The 23,503-nt window shown below is 43.2% G+C and overlaps 1 protein-coding gene across 1 annotated transcript in view; it reads left to right on the top strand.

Moving 5' to 3' along the window:
- Nucleotides 1–23,503, top strand: part of BEND5 (BEN domain containing 5) — a gene marked incomplete at both ends in the record, with an annotated part of 551,257 nt that overhangs the window by 446,484 nt on the left and 81,270 nt on the right. Inside the window, one exon of the mRNA XM_080348556.1 lies at nucleotides 11,904–11,943. Coding sequence (XP_080204682.1) covers nucleotides 11,904–11,943 — 40 coding nt within the window. The remainder of the gene's footprint in view (nucleotides 1–11,903; nucleotides 11,944–23,503) is intronic.

The raw sequence follows: 23,503 nt of genomic DNA, 5'->3' as shown, positions 1-23,503 counted from the left end.
AGGGTTTGGCCTTAAAGTGCCAAATTTTAAAAGTGAGATAAAAATGTTCAAATTTGGATGCCGAGAGGTAAATGCCGCCTTCGTTCCAGTAGCCTCCATCTTGTTGCTTTTGCTTATGGCTCTGGAAACACCTCTCCAGGTTAAACATGAATAGTGTGCAAGGGCAGAGTGACCCTGGGCATGGCTGTATTGAGCCCTAATGCTGCTCTCTTAATTGTTGGCAATTTTGGTCCAGGTTGCAGGCTGAGTGGAGCTTGTTCCATGTTCTGTGGCTCAAGATGGTGTTCAGATACAGGGACTTAGTGATGATTTTAGCATGTGCCACAGAAAACTACAAAGGGTTGCTTGGAAGGTGAGATTTTCTGTTCAGCTCTGGGATAGCTTGTGCTCATTGCTGCCATTGGGCTTCTCCAGACAGTGCTTCCTCTGGCTTTTAGAAGAATGATGATGGGGATGCTCCAAATCGTTTGTTAAGTGAATATGACAAGCTCTGAGCTGGTTTGCAAAAATAACATCGATTTTTTAAAAATTTATTTATGTTTTTAAGCAATAGAAAAACAAACTGCCACGAGTTGTGAAAGGAAACAGACTCAAGCTGAAATTAGATGAAAAGCTTTAAATTAGATGAGACCACAGTAGTTGGACATATAAATTTATGTATTTGTCTGTGCATACTAGATTCGAATTTAACTTTTCACTGTAATTTTTATCGGGTTGTCTTGACTTATATATAGTGAGTTGTCTCATTGCTGCAAAAGAAAAAATGCTGATGTTATCCAGCTGTTGTGCAAGTTTGGGCATCTCCAGTCTGTTCATTTACACTCCCATAACATTAGCACTTGAAAAATGCAGATGACACTGGGCTCTATCGCTGCAGCTGGATGGAGGAAATATGGAAAGAGCGAGGAAAAGTGAATGTGATGGGTGCGGAGGACCAGTGAATTTAGAACTAAAGATTCAAAATTGAAATCCTCCAGTCTGGCGCATTGGAAATCGGTTCCATTGACTCCCCTCACGCCAGTTTCCTTTGGCTCTTTACAGAGATGCTGCTTTAACCAGGAAATGAGGGTACCGCCGTGGTTCTGTCAGGGACAAAATGCCAGCTTGGCCTTGAATGGGCGCGACCATTTTGAGTATTTCCCAGGTTTTTCTTCTCTACCTACTATACGTAGCCTATACTGGCTCCTTGTCTGTATGTGTGGCCTGTGTATGCAGCTGCACAAACGTTTACTCCCGTCTGTACTGTGCTGCAGTGAATAGACACACCTTGGTATATACATACCTGCATATACATACGTGAATGGTTTTGTTTGTGATTGTATATACAGGTATGCAGTATATTGGTGTACATATATAAAATTATATTAATGGTAAGTGCAAAGCTCAATTTCAAAACAGAATAAGGTCCGTTTTTGCTGTAACTGCTTGGCTGCGTGGAGCTGTAGATGTGAACTCCGGTGATGGCACAAGTAGAAATCCCGACGGAAGGGTTGGGAAGACGATGTGGCCTGTAGATGTCATATACGCCGTTTTGTAGTCATAAAGTGCTCCCAACATCTGCTCTGCTCGTGTTACACAGAAAGTCCAGCTTCTTGGGCTTACAGGGGAAAAGTCTGATGTGCTTGTAGGGCTGAAATATGTTCCGTTGAATGTTTAAGTTTCTGAAATGTTTGAATGTGAGATGCCAGAAATAGAAGGTACTACCGAGGCTTCCTTCTGAAATTCCTTCTAAAATTGCATCCATTATCACTGTATATGAGTCACTCGGTTGCTTTTCAATATTGCCATCTTTGAGTGGAAAGGGAATATGTTTTGAGTGATATATTTGCAGAATTCCTTCAGCCACTCGAAGCTGGAGTCTTGAAATTGCTGTGCTGTGTTCTAGAGCAGCTCACCTGCATCTTGGGCAAAATCCAACCCATTAAGAGAAAATGACACCTAAGATAAATGCAAACAGATAATTCACAAGAATAAATCAGACGTAAAGGCAGGGAGCTCTGGGAGGGGAAGGATTTAGGCTCTGGGGAGTCGGACAAAATGGCAGCTAGAGGAGTTGTGTTCTCTCATGCTTATTTTCACTCTGTTGCTGAATCATAGGGACTTTTAAACACATAATTCATAAGTTCTGTGTTTGGAAATGCGTTATTTTGGAAATTTTATATTCAGAAGGAATTTACTCTTGTGTTGCATCTTTCACGTGTCTCCTTCCTTCTCTTTGTATTGCTGTCCTTATGGTGTGAAGCCACAGGAGTCCTGTTTCCTAAAGGTTTATCAAAGACGTGTTTCCTTTGACTGGGCCCAGGTGTGTTGGAAGGCGGCTCGTGCCATTCAGGGCTTTGCTTCCCAGTTTAGTGCTGAACTGAGCAGGATTCCAATACAGAGCAGGAGCCAAACCAAGTGCAAGCACTTGCTGCTCACCAAAGATGGTATGTAGCTCCTTACAAAGAAGGACTTGTCTAGTGAAAATTGCTTGTGTTGCAGAAAACTTCCCAGTAACTCCCTCAGATTTTAAGATGGTTTTTTGTTTTTCTCATTTCATAGAATATATATATATTTTTTTCAAACCAGCATTTTCTTTGAACCCAAGTCATCCTCCTCATCACCAGCAGGCTGGCTGTTCTGCCGTGATGACGGGTTGTTAAATGAAGTATTGGTTGACAAGGAGAGAGTATTGAAGCTGCCACTAGCTGGTAGCTAAACAACTTGGGTCCTATGTGGACATTGGAACTTAAGTCCCAATTTCAGTACATATTTAGTTAGTTAAACACAGCAAAAGAAGGTTTGGCAGGAATGATGTGCTGGCCAGAAGGTCACAACGCCAAGGGCATTCATAGGTAGACGTAAGCAGCTCAGATTCAGTCTCAGGGTGCAGATGGGGCAGAGCGCGGATGTAAACCTCTGGATTTGTGCCTCTTACTGGGTGATCACAGGCTCCTACAACTGCATACTTACTTTTAAAATTGCATATGTTGGAGGTTAAATCTGTCTTGTCTGTTATCTAAAACAGCCCATAAACAGTGTCTAGTTAGTCAATATCCCATTACTGGTATGGGTAGATATGCTTTGTTTCTAATTAAACATTCATTGAACACTGTAGCTTACCCCCCCACAAATGGTGGAGTCTCAAAGTTGGTAATTGCTTTCACTAATGCTGCTCCTTTCCTTCCTAAGACTTAACGTAAGACAGGAATTCACAGCTAGAGAATGGCTCGGCAATGCCTAAAGCGATGCACATCATGTATAGATTTTGGTTGTTAATGGCACTGTGGGGGGTCTGGGTAGGTTTCCCTGCCTCTGTTTACTCTTTTTTTTCAGAATAAATAAATTTCAAAGCAAAGAGTTTATTAGCTCCTGCTACTTACTGTGTACTTTAAGACACAATCTGCTGTTTGTGGCATTACAGTAATCTCTATAGGCATTAAGTAATTGATGTCACAAGCACAGGCTTATAACCACAGCTCTGCAATTTACATAATAATACACCAAACTATGAAAAACCTGTGTGGTGGTTTGGTACCAAAACAAACCCTTTAAAATGCTGAGTTAATCTGTGGCATGTGTAGATCCCAACCTCTTGCAGCGTAAGCACATATGCTTCATTTAAAACATGCACACGACCACAGCCACCTTTTTGATGGTGGAAGAACAACGAGGCTTGATTCCAGCCTGGCGGTGGGCTCTGACCATGGAGCACAGCAAAGATATTGGCTATATCATCCCTTTTTCCCCCAAAACTTTACTGGGGCAGAAATACCACTGTTTTGTATGCACTCCACATACTCATATACTCTAAACAGGCTGCAGAGTGACTAGAGCACTGGCTACCTGTGCATTAACTGGTCTCAGCTCTTCAGGCTTGAATTAACACGGAGGATAGAAGCCTATGAAACTGGGAGCTCTGAGTGAAGTTCACCAGTTGAGTTCAATAAAGTGATTGGATTTGCTTGCCATATTTTAACTGGGGTTAAAAAGAGACTGTGCTATTAAGTAATCAAGGATGCCCATTTACATGCACATCTTAGAAGATGCACTGTGTATGTATAGCATACATCATCAAACCACAGAGCTGCTGTGGATCTACCTTTGTGGTGTTTCACCGAGGTGCAGAAGGATGCTTGTTATTTTACAGATGCAGATAAGACAGAAAACTGAAGAGGCTTTCTATCGTCATCACTCTCATTGGTGAAGTTAAGGATCAGTTCATTCCAAAGCAGTTCGTTCATCCTCTCCTTCTTTTCAGAGATAAGATGGTCTTAACAACTTCTTGTTGTGATTGTGAATATTTATAATGGACTGGCTGGCTTCTTTATAATTGCTAGTGGTTCAGGAAGAATCTGTGTTCCATATGTAAATAAGGCAACCTGTAGATAAAGGACCAGTAGATATAGACTCATAGAGACATGTTCTAGCCCTCTGATCATCTTAATGGCCCAAACATACCGTGAATGACTTTTCAATCTTTCCTTAACCTCCAATATATTTAAGTTCTTTCTGAAGAGATTTTGAGCACAAGAGGACTGTAAGAACTGAGGAGGAGCTTATTAATAAATAATACATATGCACGAGTATTGTGTTCTCAAGATAAATGGTCAAAGCTGGGAGAAGGAGGGTTCCTAGCTACTTGTTTTGGCAGTGCTTCTGAAAACTATGAAAGCACCATGTACCATTGGCACGTAGTTGTTTGGAAAGAAATACGCAGATGTCAGATATTAAGTGCAAGAATATGGGAACTGGAAGGGTGAGTAAAGCAGCTTAATGGTTTGGTGCTGTCTTTCATCATTTGGACTTAGTTTTGATTCTAAACCAGAATCGAGTTACCAAATATTGCAACGATCAAATGCCTGTAGAGGTCACTGTGAAAATGGTTTAAAATGCTCATTGTAGCTCTTAGCGTGAGTGATAACATCCCCCAAACCACTTTACGAATGTTCTCCCACACCTATATTTATCAATAATTGATTCCACAGAGTGGGCTTCAGCAGATGCAATTTACTAAAATCCCAGGCAAGTGTCAACAAGATGACGGGTTCGTTTTATCATTATACCAGGAAACTTGAACAGCTAATCATAAAGGAAATACAAAATGCGGGATCTTGCCTGTGATTTCAGGATGGAAAGCTAAGATTATTTCTTGGCATTACATGATTAAAAGGAAAAAAAAAAAAAAGCTTTTAATCATCAAATTAACCATTTTAACCAGAGTAAAATTAGGAGCTTATTGGAGTCATTACTCAAATCAAGAGTTTCTCCTTGGATATAAGTCTTGGACTCTGAAGGGAAGGAGGGTGCAAGTAGCAAAAGTTGCATTTGAGAAACCAGACAGATATGAAATGCGCACTGAGTTACACTGAATTTTTCACACACCTTCCTTTATCTAAGCATTCATTAGAAAGTTTTCCCAGATGTTGGCTAGCTCTGAATATTTCTTAAACTGTCCAGCGACAAACAATTAAAGCAGGTTTACATTCCTATATGACAGAAGCGTCTGCTGCGCAGAAGCAAACGCAGCGGGGGACACAGCTTGTCACCCTGTCGCGGTTGAGACGGACAAACGACATGGACCAAGTTCTTTCAAGATGAAAGTAATAGGTGCCATTTATTGCTACAAGTGCATTTTTATACAATTCTACCAGTTCATGTGTCTTTTCACTATTGGTTACAGCACTAACATCTCATTGGTTAGTTTTTCTATCATCCATGTTATTCTTCTATCCCCTTCTCTCACGGGTACAACTCCATACCTCCGAATACTCCTTTACTCCCATCCTTCTCAAGGGTAAATCTTAATATCTCAAGGCTGATCTCTACTCCCATATTTTCTGTCAAGGATTCCACAGACCCGCTGCAGTTTCCCACATCACCCTCAGGTAGCAATGCGAAAGGATGGACACAGCGCCTTCTCGCACCTTCTCCCTCCCTTCGCCTCCCTCTCCTCTCTCCCTCTGCCGTGAAAAAAGTGCAAACCAGGAGGTTATGGTGCAGGACAGCGCAGGGGTGTTCGAGGTGGTGCTCGCGGGCAGCTGTGCTGTGCCGTGCCGTGCTGTGCCGTGCCAGCCACACGCTGCCCAGCTGCACGCCTGGGGTCTCTTGCATCTTTCTCTGAACTATTGGGTTCTTTCATGATATAATGTTAGAAGATAGCTTTCAAAAGCATTGACGTTACAGAGTCTGGCAACAATAAAGGCCATAGAAACGTGAAATTCACCTCTGCAAACCTCTTAATACATGCTCAGCTTTGTTTTGTGGGAAGATGCACTGGTTTCATCTACTCTTACATCAACACAGTCTAGAGAGTGCTAATTTAGAAGCTAAAAGGAGAAGGCACTATTAGTAACAACTTGTAGAAAACTTCCAGGAAAAAAACAAACAAAAAGCACTTGATTTCAGTTTTAAACCCTCTAAATTACATGGTAGTTTGAAGGTGGTGGGGAGAGACACCTGTTCAAACCACATCAAAATTTAGATGGCAAAGATCAATAGCAGAGACCAGGCTGGGTAAAATATGTTTAGGAAGACAAAGTCTTTCTATGGTCTCAGAGAGTCAATTCCAGCTTCGTGTGGGTGGACTATGGCAGGAGATGTTAGTGAGGTGGGCAGCCTGCCTTTGGGTTCAGAGCTGCAGGAAATAGTGCCCACAGAGGGGAGGCGAGAAAATGGCACAAACACAGAATCACACAGAATTCCAGAATGTCAGGGATTGGAGGGCCCTGGAAAGCTCATCCAGTGCAATCCCCCCATGGAGCAGGAACACCCAGCTGAGGTTACACAGGAAGGTGTCCAGGCGGGTTGGAATGTCTGCAGAGAAGGAGACTCCACAACCCCCTGGGCAGCCTGGGCCAGGCTCTGCCACCCTCACCCCCAACAAGTTTCTTCTCAAATTTAAGTGGAACCTCCTGTGTTCCAGTTTGCACCCATTGCCCCTTGTCCTGTCCCTGGTTGTCACCAGCAGAGCCTGGCTCCATCCTCCTGACACTGCCCCTTTCCATATTGATCCCCAGGAATGAGTCCCCCCTCAGTGTCCTCTTGTCCAGCTCCAGAGCCCCAGCTCCCTCAGCCTTTCCTCACACGGGAGATGCTCCACTCCCTGCAGCATCTTGGTGGCTGCGCTGGACTCTCTGCAGCAGTTCCCTGTCCTGCTGGAACTGAGGGGCCACAACTGGACACAAGATTCCAGGTGTGGTCTCCCCAGGGCAGAGCAGAGGGGCAGGAGAACCTCTCTGACCTACTGACCACCCCCTTCTAACCCACCCCAGGTACCATTGGCTTCCTGGCCACAAGGGCCCAGTGCTGGCTCATGGTCACCCTGCTGTCCCCAGGACCCATAGGTCCCTTTAACTAACAAGAGGTTTCTAAAGGTGAAGTTGATCTCAACTCTGGGCTTATGAGTTTCCCAAGGAGGCTCAGAGCAAGGCAGGTGTCGATGCCCTTGTGCTCTGGGGAAGCCAGAGCTCGGTTATCTCCTGGGCCGTGGTGCACGAGGCTGCTGAAGGAGCTTCCAGCACAGCAGCCTCATGTGTGTGGTACCAATAGCGGGTGGCGGCCACCTCCATCTCTACTGGATGCTGGGGCTTGGCGGTGGTGTGCTGGGACAGAAGGCAGGGGTGAGGGTATCTTTTGGATCCTGGCTGGAGGAGGAGCGTAGGAGTCGGAAGATGACTTTATAATTGCTTTTTTTTATCATTCTTTCTGACTGTATTGACTTTATACTTGACACAGCTTTGGCTGGCAAGTGAGGCCCAGATACATTCTGAATTAGATGTGACTAGGCTCATTCTTACATGAGAAGAAAATCATCGGTTGCTACAGAAACAGCTCCGTATCAGTCTCGTGGGGCATCTTTGCATCTGGCTTTTTTTCCTTCTCTTTCACTAATCTGTAGATAAGAGTCAAAGCAAGTGCAGCACATCCCACATCTATATAAAAGGTTGGAGGAACTCTACAGAGAGCAAAGTGTGAAAGAACATCTTGTAGATAAGCTAAACTTAAATGAATGAGTTAATTTACACCCCCCACACATGTGGTTTTTTTTCCAGTTTTGCAACTCTTGCTGAGTTAATTGAGGTGAAAATTAAACGACACCAGTCAGCAAATATTTTAAAGACCACCAACATCAAGGAAGAGAAATGAGGTACTCAGAGGGGGAGTTACCAAGGAGAATTTAGGAAGCGATCTGAGGGGTGAGCTGGAATCTGTGCAGAGAAAATTGCATATGGCATTGGAATAATAATCCAGGCTCACTTTCAGGCAAGTTATTTAACGTGATAAATTAAGGAGTTAGTTAAAAATAAGTGTATATTATGGGTGAACAGGGACCATTCTGCACACTTCAGACCAGCTCACCAACAAGCTTTTTTAACCGGTTTTCTAAAATGTAATGAATTCTTGATGCTTAGCAGATTAATATTTATTGAGTGAATCAATGCTTAATTTATGAAAAATTTGCCTTCCTTGTATTTTAATATGATTTATTACTCATCGGTGCTTATTGCATTAATTAAAGACTGTGTTAATTTTGTGGAAGCGAGCGTGATGTGCCGCAGTTTTGCTGCAGAGCCCTAACGTACCAGAGGGGCTGTGCCCTTGGGTACCAGAGCCCCAATGGCCTCATCCTGCCTTAAAGAGAAAATGAGGATACTGCCCCTTTAGGGCAGCACAGGATTATCGCAATAGAGCTGATTTGGTGATACAAGGAATCTTGCTATTTGCATCGTATAGATTATGGCTGACGCCGTGCAAATAACAGAATGCCCTTTTGGCAGTGTAGGTGAAATCCAGCCTTGGCGATATGGGAGACCGTCACTTCTTTTCTGCCCAGGGGTGACAGTCATTGCACTTCGGTGCTCAGGTTGTATTATAATTTGTGGGACAGCAGGTTTGCTGAGGATTGGGATAGTCCTGAGCATCTCTGCAGGGGCAGGTGTTTGAGAAGTGGAAAATGACTAAAGGCAGAACAAAAACAGCCAGACATCTTGTGAGAGGAGCCTTTCAGGAAATCTGTCAAAACAGGGACGGGGTGATCATGCTGGAGGGGCAACAGCTGCAATTTGCATCACTCAGCACAGAAGGGAGAAGCGAATATACGAAGCCCCACAGCCATGATATTTCTGCTGCAATTATTTTATTAATCTTTGTGACACTTGTAATGTCTCCCTCTTTAAATTCAAATTCTGCTGCTTTTATAGCTACTCATAAGTGTGTCTTTATGTTTTGTAAAAGAATCCATCTAGTTACTAGCCTGCTTGCATCAGCTGAGCCCTGGCAACGGCCCCCGAGATCCGAGAGCAGCCTTGCATCTCCACAAATTGTTCGGATCCGTAATTAGTGCGTTTTTGCATGTTTAAATGCATATTTTGGAATTCCCTTTGCTGTCTGCTCCTCTCCAGGGCTTGGGGGAGTGTGCACAAACCTCCCTTGCCGAGCTAAATTAGAGGAAGCTCGTCAAGGTCCGCTGGAGGTCGGAGCAGAGCGGTTCTGTCCCTGTCGGGCAGCAGCCACCCCTGAGCCCTGAGCCCTGAGCCTGTGGGTGGAGCTGATGCCGAGAACCTGGTGGCATTTCAGATCCCTCGCAGCACTTAAAAAGATCAGTGCTGCTCCACTTGAAGGCAGAGAAATAACTTGAGCTTAAAGTTCAGCACATACACAAAGATTTCCTGGATCTGGAGTTAATTTGTTTTCTCCAAGGCCAGCTCGAAGGCAGTGGTCCAAACAAGCAAAAAGTTACAAACTGAACGTCTGACTTGTAATAAGTTCATTTTATTTCCCACTTTGTTTAGCCTAATCCTACATGCTTTTGTTTTTCTGCAATACCAACTATTTAGGTTTTTCTTTAATGTTTATTTTTACCCGAGTTAATAGACTCAAGTGATGGCTGCCAGCCAGTTGGGCTACATGCCTTTCTGCTCCAGATCTCTACATTTTGCAGCCTTCTTTGATGCAGGATATTTATACTCCACCTTTTTTCCCAGTAGAGAAGCTTTCACAAAGTATAGGCTTTGGGTATATATTTTCTGCTTTAGCTGTTCATTAGATATACAGCATTTGGAGCTCCAGTTGTGCTGAGAAATGTAAGCAAAGCTTTTGGCCCAGTGGGTGCTAAGCCCTGGTATTTCATAGCTTTGTACATATGAATCAGGCTAAGGCACAGGATCTATATAAAATTTAGCTCATTAGGAGATGTTTCGTCTTACGGCTCCCACTGTGGGGGTGGGTCCTTGGGTCCTGTGCTGTTCCCTCTGTTTGGTTGCTCCCCGGGGGACAGCGTTCCCGGCTGGTTCTTGTGGGGGTGACAGCAGGCAGCAGAAGGGGCTTCTGATCGCTCTCACCATTGCCCTGGCACACCTGGAAAAAAGCTCAGCACAGTCTGGCTTTAGTGTTTTATAATAAAGCAAATGTGATCTAGCACAGTGCTAAGATCATACTCAGAATGGCCTATCAGAGTAAAGAGAACAAGAAGTACCTATGGAAACAGATAGGAATGAATTTTCTTGCAAACATTATTTGTGTTGCACAAGAGTTAAGGTACTGAAGGCCAGGGAGGTTTCGGAGAACTTGTTTTAGCAGCCTTACACCCCTGAGCTTCCCAGCAGGACACCTTCACTGTTTGGCACATCGCTCAAGTGGATGATCAACGGTGTCCACACACTTTAGCCAGTGAAGCTTTACTTACAGAGGAATGATGAGTTTGGAAAGGAGTTTCATCAGTCATAATTTCCAAGGAAGGGCATTCATGGTAGGGAATACCAAGTCAATGTTTCCTCCTCAAGGACTTTCAACTGTCACCCAGGGAATGCAGTGAATGCAGTGATGAGAATTAGATTAGAAAAAAGATCAATAGGGCTGACAATAAATGAAAGTAACACAGACATTATTGAGCAAATTAGAAGAGAGAAATCAAACTGGACAGTATAATCTTCAGTGCCAGCTAGACACACTGATGTTGGGCAAAGTTAGGGAGAAGACAGTAAGTTGGAAAGTGCTATGAAGAGAAGGCAGTAGCGCAGTGGGATGGGGAAAGCCCTGCTGGTGGGGAAAAGCTCTCAGTTCACGGAAAGGTGGAAAAGGATGACGGTGGCCCAGGAGCACATAGATCGCAGTGTCAGGCTACAGAGAGGTGATGGTGGGGAGGTCACGTAGGACTGGAAGCTCAGACCTCAGGCACCCCCCACCATCACCAAGGCATTGGTGCAATAGCTTGTTGCAGGCAAAAAATGTTCTTAACCTTCTCATTGTACAGGTTGGTTTGGCCTGTGAAGATTTGCAGCACTTGCAGAAGCCACTCTTCTGTTTAAACGTGATTATTTGCCATAATAATTCCGTATATTTTGCTATCTGTACGTATACGCAGTGATGATCAAATCTGGCAAGCTTTTAGGGTGAGGGATATCTGGTAGCAAAGAGATCTGTGGGCTGGCTGCACTGAGCATGAAAAGGAGCTTTCCTTTTATCAGTCTTGAGTTTGTCTAGATCCTCTTACATGGCTTTGAAAGGTTCACCCGAAGGCAATATAATTGTGTTTGATCACATACAGGCTATGAGTCAGTGATTGATATGAATAAAGAACTCAGAGTTTCTTGTCTTGGTTCCTTGTCTTCTTCCCTGTGGAATCAGAAATCACTTTTATAAATATATGGGTCCATCTGTGCTTCTAGCTATCCATTTCAAGTATATGATCCAAAAAAGAAATAGTAACACTTTATAAGTGCAAATAAAAACTCATCCAAAGGGCTGAGCAAGGGGATTTTTTCTTCCTCGTAAAGTACATGTGGATCCCATCCAAAAGAGTTACCACGAGCCATGTAACTTGTAATTAATTCTGCTATAAATGTCAGAACACTTTGCAGGTCTGAGCTGACCCACTAAAATTAGTCGCCTTTTAACAATTCTTTTTGTAATTTGTTTTTCAGCAGAAACGGCGGCTTGACCTCCTGACGATAAGCAGCCCCGGTGAGTGAGCGGAGCCGCACGCCGCGCTTCTCCTTTCCTAAAGAGATGCTTGTCTAAATGTGCTTTTTCCCCATCCCTGACATGCAAAATGAAAACCACTGTTCCCCAGAAAATCTTTCACATAATAACAAGTGACAGCTATATTGTGCTTGGCAAAGCCCCGGGCAGTTATCCGTTCACAGAGCTGCCTCTTCAGACCTTTACTCTATGAATTTGAGTGCTGATATTTCTTTAAGCCTCCTGGGGTTCCAGTTAGCGATACGTCTGCAGGGCGGATGCCCTGGAATGCACAACGTGTGCTCAAGTATCACAGAAATGCAAGTTTGACTTTCCTTGGTGGCAAACGTGAGCAGTTCGGGGAGCCCTCTGTGCATGTGGTGGGACACAGGAGGTCCAGCCTTAGATCTGGACAACTCCAAAGTGGGTCGGAAAATGTTTGGGTAAAATGTAAATGCTCCAAATGATCTGCTTCGTAATGGCTTTTGTCATTGGCCTGTTGAGGAGATAAAGCAAAACATACTGAGAAAGTATTTGGCTTTTTGGCATGGAGAGTTGTGAAGGTCTCAGCACGGGGGCCGAAGCGAAGGTTGTTTGGAAAGTGCTCCTCTTTGATCTCAGCTCTTGAGGCTGGGCGGCTTCTCATTTATTGCTATTTTTCTGGCTCAGTTTCTCTCCATTAGCTGCTACAGCAGTTTGCTGCCCACCAGCTTCAGATGTACAACGTGCTTGAGTGGTGCTACCTTTCGGTTAACTTTCGCGAATTTTTAGGTGCGTGTACGTGTTAAGCTTTCAGTTTGGCTTTAACTGAGACTAATGAGTTCTGGCTTTAACTGGGAGTAATGTGTTAGCGAAACGAGCAGGTGTTATGGGAAGTGAACAAGATGTGACACACATTTGCTTGGATAACGATTTTGCATCAATAATTGTTCTGACACTCTAAATGTAGATATCATCTGTGACATGGCTTCTCCTTTGCTAACCTTGTTAAAATAATAAGAATTAAAACAAGGAGGAGGAACACTTTGTTGGGACAGATGTTTGAGGCTATTGGCAAACGCATCACATTTTTGCATGTTCACTTTCACACAGTTTGCAATTATGTTAATGTATGCCCAGGGCACTTGCTGATAAAAGCGACAATGCAGCGTGCTACAGCCATTGTCACTATTCCGACTGTGACTTCAAGGACAAACATGGCTCATTTCTCGTTTTTCCTATCTTCAGCAGTCCGTATTTCTAGAGGAAAAGGAAAGAAGTTCTCTGAAGGTCTTAATGACAACAGACACTGAGATCCTGGATAAGGGCACCCATGTCCACAGACGTATTTTTTAATAAGAGGAAAAGGGGGTTGGAGACCAGAATAACTCACTATGAGACTTTTCTATAAAATGAATTTGTGATACTTTGCTCACAGTTTCAGAAACAGCGTTCACTGGCGCAATGAAAGGGTTGAGTACGTTGAGTTGGTGCATAGATGTGATCACAGTAAGTAGCTGTCACTTTGGATCTCTCAGTTCAATACAGCAGCCTACTAAACCAACACAGCAATTAGTCGCAAGGACCAAAATAGCTAAATACTAACCCAGCTTTCAGTAACTGTGTTGGTAGCCATACTGCACTAAAAGAGGGGGGAAAAGCTTTCCAGAACATGCATTTTTTTTTTTCTGAAATGCAAGTTTTACCCTTTGATATTTAGTCAGAAATCTATAATAATTGCCTCATAGGAAAAAATATGTATATATTTGTGCCATGATTATATATTTGAGTGCCAACAGTTTTGCTTTCAGTAAAGGCATTTTCAAACAAAGCATAATGCTGGATCAGGCCAAACTTACCTAACAGCCTAAAGCTGAGATTTTTCAGAGAGGCTGAAAGAGTTAGGCACTTAATTCCTAGTAGGACTGGAAACTGCCAACTTGTGGATTAAAGGGTCTAGTTTTGGCCCTACAAATACAAAAATAAAACAAATCACAGTCCTGAGTCTTTTATCTGTCTCCGGAGACTGCAACTTTTAATTGTGCCATTTTTTGAGTCCTAGCTGTAAGATCTGACATCAACAGTCTGCTTCGCAAAGTCATGGTGTTGTTCACGATGGCTGAGATCAGCTATAATCACCATCATTCCTTAATTTACTGATCCAAATTAGGCAGTGGGCTATTTATTTGCAGCTGTTAATGTGTGGGGAATAGCTCCTGCTCTCCACCTTGCTTATGGGGCAGCTCAGTCTGCCTCATTTAGAGCACGGAAATCCAAAGCCTTATTGCTTAACTGTAAGAATAGACAAAGGACTTCAAAACCAAAGGTGACCTCTGTGATTTGCGCTGCTGTCGTGACAAAAATCGGCTCTTTCTTTTGTGTTCGTGTGTGTGAAATTCCTGAACCCGCTTTTGCATGTTTAGTCAAGAATCCCTTGGTGAGCCCTGACAGGTATTTCAACAGCTCTTCCCCGTGTGCCTCTAAAGACATTTCCAAAAATTGATCAGCCGATTAATGGGATTAATCGCAAGGGAAAATAATGCCATTAATGTCAATAAAGAGCTGTTGAGACACAAGTGCCAAAACATTCAAAAGAGAGTCATTAATCTGTAATCTGGATTGAGGGCACTCTGGAAAAAATGAGAGAAAAACTAGATAAATAACTAAAAAGGAAGAAATGTAGAGAGTGAGAGCTGCAGCTCCAGCTGCACATCTTTCATACAACGTACAGAGCTGATCCGTTCCAGTGGCCTCAAGAAAACAGGTACGAAAGCTCCGCAGTGCACCCCAGGCTGGAGGGAGTCGTTGCTTTGCCGTGGGGCTCCAGGAACGGGCAGACACGAGTGATGCGCCAGCTCGGAGCAAGCACGGTCCCGCACGCTCACGTGTGTCCCTTTGAACGGACACCCGTGTAAATCGTGGCGGGGAGTTCTCTGTACTGCCGCACTGCTGGGACCTGGAGGGACATTCGGTGACGTTTATCGGTGCTCTTGCCACACTCCTTTCTTCTCGCCCATTGACTTGTGAGTTACGATGAGGCTGTAGCACACTGTACACTTTGGGGTGCAGGAGCCAGAGCTGATGCGTGCAGACGGGCGGGCAAAAGCTGTTAATAATTCATTAGTCGCTGGCAGGGAGTGGGACGTAATGAGGTTTAAGTTTTGGCAATTTAGATTTTCTTCAAACTTAGTTTTACCTCTGAATTTGATCCAAAACATTTCCTTAACACCTCCTGTACCTGACTTTGAGTTTTAGGACAAAATCTTCAGCTGTTTTAATTTGGCTTTGCTGTACAAAGGAGCTGAGCATCTGCCCTTAGTTTCTACATGGTCGTGTTCTAGAAACACTTTGAACGTGCACATACGATCACACCACATTTTGTGGTAACCACTCAATACTTGCAAATAAGATATCCCTGTTTCCATAGCTTTTCCATGGAGACAAAGCTTTGTGCATCTCCTGTGTTTGCAATAATAATGCAGCTTTCCAGTTTCTCTCCTTGGTAAGGTAAGTTCATCTCCCACGGAAGTATTTTTTAATTATTGATACCATAAATGGAAGTGTGTTGGAAACTATTGGCTTTGAAAATAGCTAACATGTGATATTATCCAGGAACCATCAGGAACATTCTTTTGAAATTCTCTTTGATTCCGCCATCCTCAGGGCTTTATCCTTCTCTACCAGTCTCTCTACTGCCAATTTAAAACAACATTCTCTTGAAATCAGTGCTATGTCAGGAGAAATTCATCAGCGCCATAGGTGCGTGTTTCCCAGATGTATATAAACCCACTACATTTGGCAGCAGTAAATTGATTGCATTTAAAAAACCTGGGGTAGTTGAATATTCCGTGGTGCCCAGCTTGGCTGCAGCATGGAATATAAAGTATTTTAAGTTGCTTTCAGCTTTGTTTTAGGTGAAATAAAGTAAGAGCTGACTCCTTAATTCCTGCCTTTTGCTTTGCTCAGATTTTCTCTGACCACATTTGAGGTTTACGTGCAGGAACAGGGTAAAATATTCCTCATCTTTCTGGGGTGGCCCTGAGATTTGATCAGAAATGTGAATGTCTTTGTACTCCCCACAATATCAAAGCTCTTTGCTTTTAAACACGGAAAAAAAGCTTGATTTTAAAAGTATTTATCAGACTGGTCTCAGTGGTGAAATATTCTCCTCCCTTTATTACCACCAGTTCTGCCTGCTCTAAAAATGTCTCAATTTCATTAATTTGTGATACATTTCTACACTGAATTCTTTTAAGGTGGCTTTAGTTTCCGCCATACATATTTTACAGCCTTAAATTATAGATATAGGACTGTTGCCTAGTTAATTTCCTCTGGTTAGGAAAATATATCTCTACTCTCCTGGCATTGCATAAATTAATATGTGGGATTTGCTATATTTTTAGCTGATTAAGTTTTGCATTTCTACATATTACTGCTTGTGAGACCTCAAGTAAAACTACGTAAAGGAAGGAGAAGTTTTATAGTATGCGTGAAAGTTTCATTTAACTATAAATTCCACCATAAGCCCCCCTACAAGACTTTTCCATTACCTTCTTGGATAGCCTGGCTATCTTCTTCTTTCTAATTGAAGCATGAAAATAATATGAACTCAAAGTCATGAAGCTATACGACAGGTATTAGTAAAAATGATATGGAGTAATAAAATGTGACAGAAAGTTGTTTGCTGCTCAAATTTCAGTACTATTTTTGCTAGTCCTTATTAATTAATACTATATTGGCTTGGGTCTAAGGATGTGTCAAGGGAGAGCGTCTGTTTTTGAACAGCCTGACATAATTACTGTTCGTGTTCACTAGTGGAGCTTCACAAGCCATTTTATTGGGAAGGGTGGTGGGCAGAAGAAATTATTATCTTTCCAGTAACAATCAAGTCTTTTAATTCTCAGTGATGGGCAGGAATGAAACTATTTCTCATATCACTAAGACACTGGGCGTTAATCCACCCATTTGCTCACAATACATAAAATAACTAAGGAAGACGGTACCTCATTGCTCAGCAAGGCAGTAGAACACAAAAGGCTTTTGTTTGAGCTCGCAGTACCAGAATCTCTTTGCCATACACATAAAATATACATGCCGAAGTGTCGGCTCAAAGTGAAATTCCAATGTTGCCAGTCTTAGCTGAATCCTGAAACTACAGGATGAAGTTTGTTCTGCACTCGATGAAACTTCAGCAAGGTGAACTACTATCAGAGAGAAAACAGACTCTCTGTTTTTTCATGCCATAAGGTTACATTCAGTTGTCCTGAGGCTAATTAGGAAATTTGAGTGTATCCAGTTCCTCATCTTCACTGCATCTGAAGAGCTGTAAGAGTTTCCAGTTGCTGCGATAAGGAGAATACTGTTGCTTGTAATTAGCTATTCGTGCAGATCAGAACCTCCCTAATTCTTACTTAAACCTCTCTGTTTGCTGGAATGAGGACCACAGAGATGCTGTGTACCCACGGGACGGTGCTGCCGTCCCCGCCAAGCCTCGCTCAAGCCTTGTCCCAAGAGAATAAGCCCACCCTGACCTATCCTCATCCATCTCCCAAACACCATCTATACCCATCTCAAATATCACACTTTTGAGATCTATTGAAATGACACTTTTTTATCCAATAATGAAACCAGATTTTTTTCTTTTCCGTTTAGTTGCAAAATATTTAATTTTAGTAAGACTGTTTCATCCCCACCTCTGCATTTAAAACAAAATGACCTTTTTTTTGGATACATGTGGAATAAGTGATATTTGCAAAGTCAAAATAAGACTGCAGAGAGGATATCCTAAAGGCTAATCCATTACTTCTGAAGAAAAATATCAAGCTTTTCCACAATACCTTATTATTATTCTGGGTCACCATGATGTTTCCATGCACCTTGGCATGTCCCTTTAATTGGATCCTTACATAGGAAGGTCCGGCATAGTTGCATTGAAAGCTGACATTTCTAACTAACTGACCTTTTCAGGCCCAGTGCTACTCCTATAATGATTATCCTCTAGCATTGTTTGGACACAATACCACATACTTCACAGCACATAAAGAATATGTTCTTTGAGAACTATTCAAAATGCCCAATCTCAAGTTAGCAAAATGAGAAAATTGGGTGCAAACATTCATCAGAGCGTTATTGTGCAGGTATCGATTTGAATGCCCTTTCATTTCTCTGGGAAAAAGTGTTGTATTATAGAGCTCTAAATTAACTTCTGTTCTGTTTTTTTTTCTCTTTTTTTCCCTAGTAAGTATAAAAAGGTCAAATTCATTCATAAGGCTGAATAGATTTGCAGGATATAAGCAATAAGATAGCAATCAACCTTCAAATAACCTTTAAAGAGACAGTATCTTTTCTTATAAACAGTAATTGATCTGCTCATTAAGTCTCTGCATACTCTTTGGGCTCACCTAGGCAAAAATGTGTAGGAACCTGTGACAAAAGGATGTCGGCTAGAACAAAACACGAATAAATCCTCAGGTGGAAATATAAATATTTGACAGGTTTTGCGGGGTGTAAAGTTGATGAAAGGGCTGACATTGTGATGTGAATTCCTTGACTTGACTGTTACAAGGCTGGAGTGAAAAAGACATAGAAAAGACCTCGAAGTATGAATTTGGTATTAGTGAAGATAACGATGACAGCGTGTTCAGACGTGCCCGAAACCTGAATACATCTTCACCTTCCCTTCTGAGTTTCGTGGCTGATGTGAGAGGGTGAACATCGCAGTTTGCCTTTGGTCAGTGTTCGTATAGGGGGGTGCACATATAGCGGCACTTCTGCCGGGGAGCTGCTGCACATCACAACCGACTTAACCACCTGTATCTGAGTTGCTCTTTCAAGAGCAGCCAGAATGTCAAGCGATGGCTTTCTCTGCGCCATGAGCGCTTTTTCGGACGGATGAGGGACGGCTGACGATCTGTGCCTGTGCAGAAAGGAAACCTGCGCGTCCAGCCCTTGCGGCGCCGGTTCCCCCCGCAGCCCCTTGTCACCGCCGCCCGGTGCCCGTGTCCCTGCGGCTCCGCCGCTGTGGGCTGCGGCAGCTCAAGCTGCATTCCTTCCGAGGGAGCGACATTTAGCCGGGGACTCGCTCGAAGAACAGGGATTCTGTGATTTAAGATACCAATCGGAAGATTAGTGTTCTGACCATGTCCATATTTCGTTTCTGCATGTAAATCCGTGTTATGTTTTTAGTGTTATTTTTATGAATTGCACATACACCGAGGACTATCTGTGCATAATTGATTACAAGGGGTTGTCTTGGTTTTTATCTTTGATCAGGGTTTCCAGAAGCAGCAAGTATCCCAGGTGACGAGGCTTTTCATGCTGTAAATGTTTGCACATAATGCGTTCTGTTTTACTTCTCGATGTGCAGAATGAGCATCTGGCTTATTTAAAGAGAGTGAAAATGAGCGATTCTTTGCACAGGTGCATTGTGTTCCTTCTCTTTTGGCATAAGCTTGAGAAAAACTTAAAATAATACTGGTTTTTTTTCTCCAAGAAAAAAAACCCCACTCTTTCTTGCGTATCAGATGTTTTCACAGAGAATAGAAGGCTTTGTCCTTTTTAATGGAATTTAGATTTCCAAAGGTATCTGTATGGAAGCAGTCTCTTCACTTAGGTGTATTCTGTTTGTTTAACTGTCTGCTGAGTGACCTGAACAGGGCTTGGTAAAAATCAGTGTACTAAATATACAGAAGCCAGCAGAGGATGATATTGATGGTACAAAATGGAGCACAGCGCTGAAACGCCTGAGACCTGAATAGCAGCCTGTGCAGCTCGCAGGAGACTCGCCGATGTGGTCCAGGTGCCACCAGGCCATGTTACCTGCGTGCTCTGCCTGAGAGAAATCAGCCCTGGCTCTTCTTTAACATTATGATTCTTTTTAGTACAAAGGCTTTAGGGTGCTGTCATTGCAGTGGTGCCGAACTGCAGCTGGACCTGTTAGTAACAGAACCAGTTTTACAAAATGTTCCTGAAAGGATGAATCAGTTTTGTAAACTGTCCCTGAAAGGATGTTCAAGCATATCGTGTTCGAGTATACTCTTATCTTAGCAACCTAGCTTTATCTTAGCCTAAATACGCATAGAGTGAGGAGAAGTACATGCAGTATCTCCGGAGGCTGAGCAAGTCAGCAGTTATCAAGCTATAGAAGTAGTACACCTGTGCAGTACCCAAAGGTGAAAGGGACAGAGGTGATGAAGACTACTTACTTCATCCTGAAGACCCCCTGAAAGACCACCAGAGGACACTGCACATGATCAAAATAGTTCCAAGATGTTGCAATCAATGTTGCAATCAACGTCGAGTGACCGTTACGTATCTTAATGAATATATGAATATGTATGTGAATGGACTGTATAAATACTGTGTAACTTAAACTGACCAGGGAAGCCAGCTTTGGGTGCGAACCTCTGGTTTCCCAGCGCTGAAATAAAGCGCCGCATGTAACTACGCCCGTGGTTATGTGTCCTGATTGCTAACAGACCTGGAGCTTTGCTCGTGACTGTGTTTTAACCAGGCACATGCTGCGCTTCCTTCGTGCCGTGGCAGCGCCCACGTGTCGCGGTGCACGAGGACACGCAGTGTGGCACCGAGCTGCCCCTGACTCAACAGATAAAGCAAGGGACAGTGGGCAGGATGGGGTGTCAAAAGTAAGAGATGTTTTTAGTAGAACTGCATTTCATCTTTGAGAAACTGCCCACTACCATCCTTTTTGCCTTCTAGATTCCCGTGCCTCTTCGCTACCCCTCTTCTCCAGTGTCTGATGTAGCAGAAAATGGCAGAACAGTGATAATTATACAGCTACAACGGGCTGAGGAAGAGGGGAGCTGGAACTGCACAAGGGACTCTTCCTTAGCTCATTTGTTTCTAAGAATTGCCAGTGGGCTCATTTTTTTGGTATGCAGAACATTTTCTATTCAAGCAGAAAGCCAAGGTCACTGGGAAACCCACAAGAAGAGATAACCCACAGCCTTTTTTATAATATTTTGAGCTTGTAACCAGAAGGCACGAAGGAATTTTTAGGAGAGATTTCAGTAGAAAGGTTGTGATAGTTTTGTGAATTCAGACTGAAAATGCAGGATAACCCGTGGTGGAAAAGTGACTTGTTCATCACGCAGCTCAGTGCAGTATTGGAGGGAGTTATCTGAGATGCTGCTAAATGAGATAGTGTGAGCACGGTTAGGCAGTAATATCACTGCAGTGTCCTTAAAACGCAGGTTAAAGGAAGGTGAAACACTGTTTAACACCATGGTCTGGTTCTGGCGTTGCAGCTGGCCGTGGGATTCGTACAAGATGCTGCACTGGACCGCGCGGATGCTGCGGCGCCAGCACCGTGCTGCCAGGGCGCTGAGGCACGCGAGGCCACATGAGATAAAGTCTATAATGGAGCCTGGGGAGGGCAACATAAACCATAAAGTTGTATTTGCTGGGCCATACAACTCAAAATGAAAACAAGTTTGTTCGAAATAGCTTGGAGACAGCAGGGGATTATATTATTCTTGATATTTTTATTACATTACCTGCCCTTTTACACACCTGCGTCCATTGTCTTTATCATCTGGGGGCTACTGGAAGGAAGAATTCTGTGTGCAGACCCGGCAGCCTTGGAGCAGCACTAAATGGTGTCGTGCTGCAGCCATCCCCTGTGATACCCACCCGCTCGCTGCTCCTTGCGGGGACTGTGAGGGTGCAGGGCCACAGCTGATGTGAAAGGATTCTGCGTCAGGTCACTTAGACCTACTGCAAATTTGCTTTGGGATCTGACCCAGAGCACTTAAGTTTCTTCTTCCTTGGACCAAACCCCTCACCACTGTCAAACGTTTGACAAACCTGACACCGAGAGCAACTTCACGCGCTGCGATCCTGAACTGAACCCCCTGGCTGCAACAGGCAGGCTTCAGTTTTGTTATTCAAGCACTAAAATGGCTTTCTATATACTAGAAAAATTCTCTCCTTGGTCTAGTTTGAGCACCTGGGGCAGCTGCTTTGGGTCTGGGCTGGACCACGGGCACGGCCGAGGCGGCGCTCCCCATCCCCCTGCCCACCTGGCCAGGTGTCACCTCTGCCACAGCCTTGACTTTCACACCGGCTCCGCGGACACTTGTGGCATCTCGACAAATGCCTCCCGCAGCAGGAGCCGCGGTGCCGCCTGCGTTTGTACCCAGCGCAAAGAGAGCTGCTATATAATAGCGCTGCTGCTAATAAATATCAACCGTATAGATGTCAGGTTGCCCAGAGAACGTATTCTACCCACAAACCAGGCGGCTCTGCTGCGGGGTTCGGGAATTAACTGCGGGAGTATCACTCTCTTAAGGCTTTGTGTTATAGTTCTGTTTTCTTCACCTTTAACCCCACAATGGATTATGACCATACTTTCTCTTATAACTAAATGCTCTTCTGTCCTTTGACAAAACAGATTTGTGTCTTTTCATAGCTTTCTGTAGAGGGCTAATAATACATGGGAAAGCTTTACTGCCCACAGGAGACTTTGCCTGGCCGTAATAATAAGAAATGCTGTTGAAAAGTCATGATCAATGTTAATTCAGTTATTTTTCATTCTCTCTTTTTGTAATGAAATCTTCTACTTTGTGCATTTTATCCAGTGCTACCCCATGAATTGCTCGTTGGAGAGAGGGGTCATTGGTTATAAAAATGAATTCTTGTTGTTTGGCCTCATACAAAAATAACTGCAATATTTTGAAATGATGAATTTAAGGGAGAAAAATAGTGGAATCTTGGATGTACAAAAGATGTAAATATTGTTTTCCAGGTTTTATGGTTCCCCGATGCCTTCTCTAATTGCATAGCTAACCCTGAGTTTATTAAGTTATTTTCCAGAGTCAAACTCATTTGTAAACATGTCAGAATAAAATCTAAATTTAAAAAAACCAAAACCTTTGGATTAGAATTCTGGAGTGATAAACAAACTAATTTAGAATGTATTTGCATGTAATTTACATGTGCCAAAATAGGACTGCATGTGGTTTGTAAATACAGGTCTTGAATCTATTTCAAATTACAGAATAGCACAGAAGAAATTAATTGTAGCTTAAAAAAAAAAGGTTAAAATAATAAAAAAGATGGCTTAAAATGGCCCATGTTTGAACGTGATTCAATGTGCAGAAACTGGAGAGGAGAGATAAGCAGGCAGAGAAAGCTGTAAATTCTAGCAGCAACATCTGTAGCAGTTAGAATACTGTGTTTTATTGCAATCCCTCACCTCCCCCCGTGGACATTACGATGGCGTGCAGTACATTTATTATTCACTTTCTGCAAGAGATGTTTGACTAGCACAGCCTTAAAAATAAGGTCTGTTCCTTTCTTTTAACATTCAGACTTGTTCAAAGATAATGCCGTCAGCTTCCATTTGGAGCATCATGGCTAGTTTGGCCTCTACATTGGCACGAGATATCATTATCCTTTTGTACCAAAGGGTCAATCAGCAGGTAAATCCTCCATCTGGAGAAGACGTGTTGGTCACCGTTGCCTGCGAACCCTCCAAGCTGAGCAGAGAGCACAGTTTAGAGAGGGAGGAGCAGGTCATGCGGGACGATGAGCGGTGCTGGGGACGGGATGTGTAGAGCGATGC

Source organism: Nesoenas mayeri (genome assembly GCF_963082525.1).
Source record: "Nesoenas mayeri genome assembly, chromosome: 8".
Taxonomy (NCBI): Eukaryota; Metazoa; Chordata; class Aves; order Columbiformes; family Columbidae; genus Nesoenas; species Nesoenas mayeri.
Note: the sequence above shows the minus strand (reverse complement) of the source record. Positions and strands in the feature narration are given on the sequence as shown.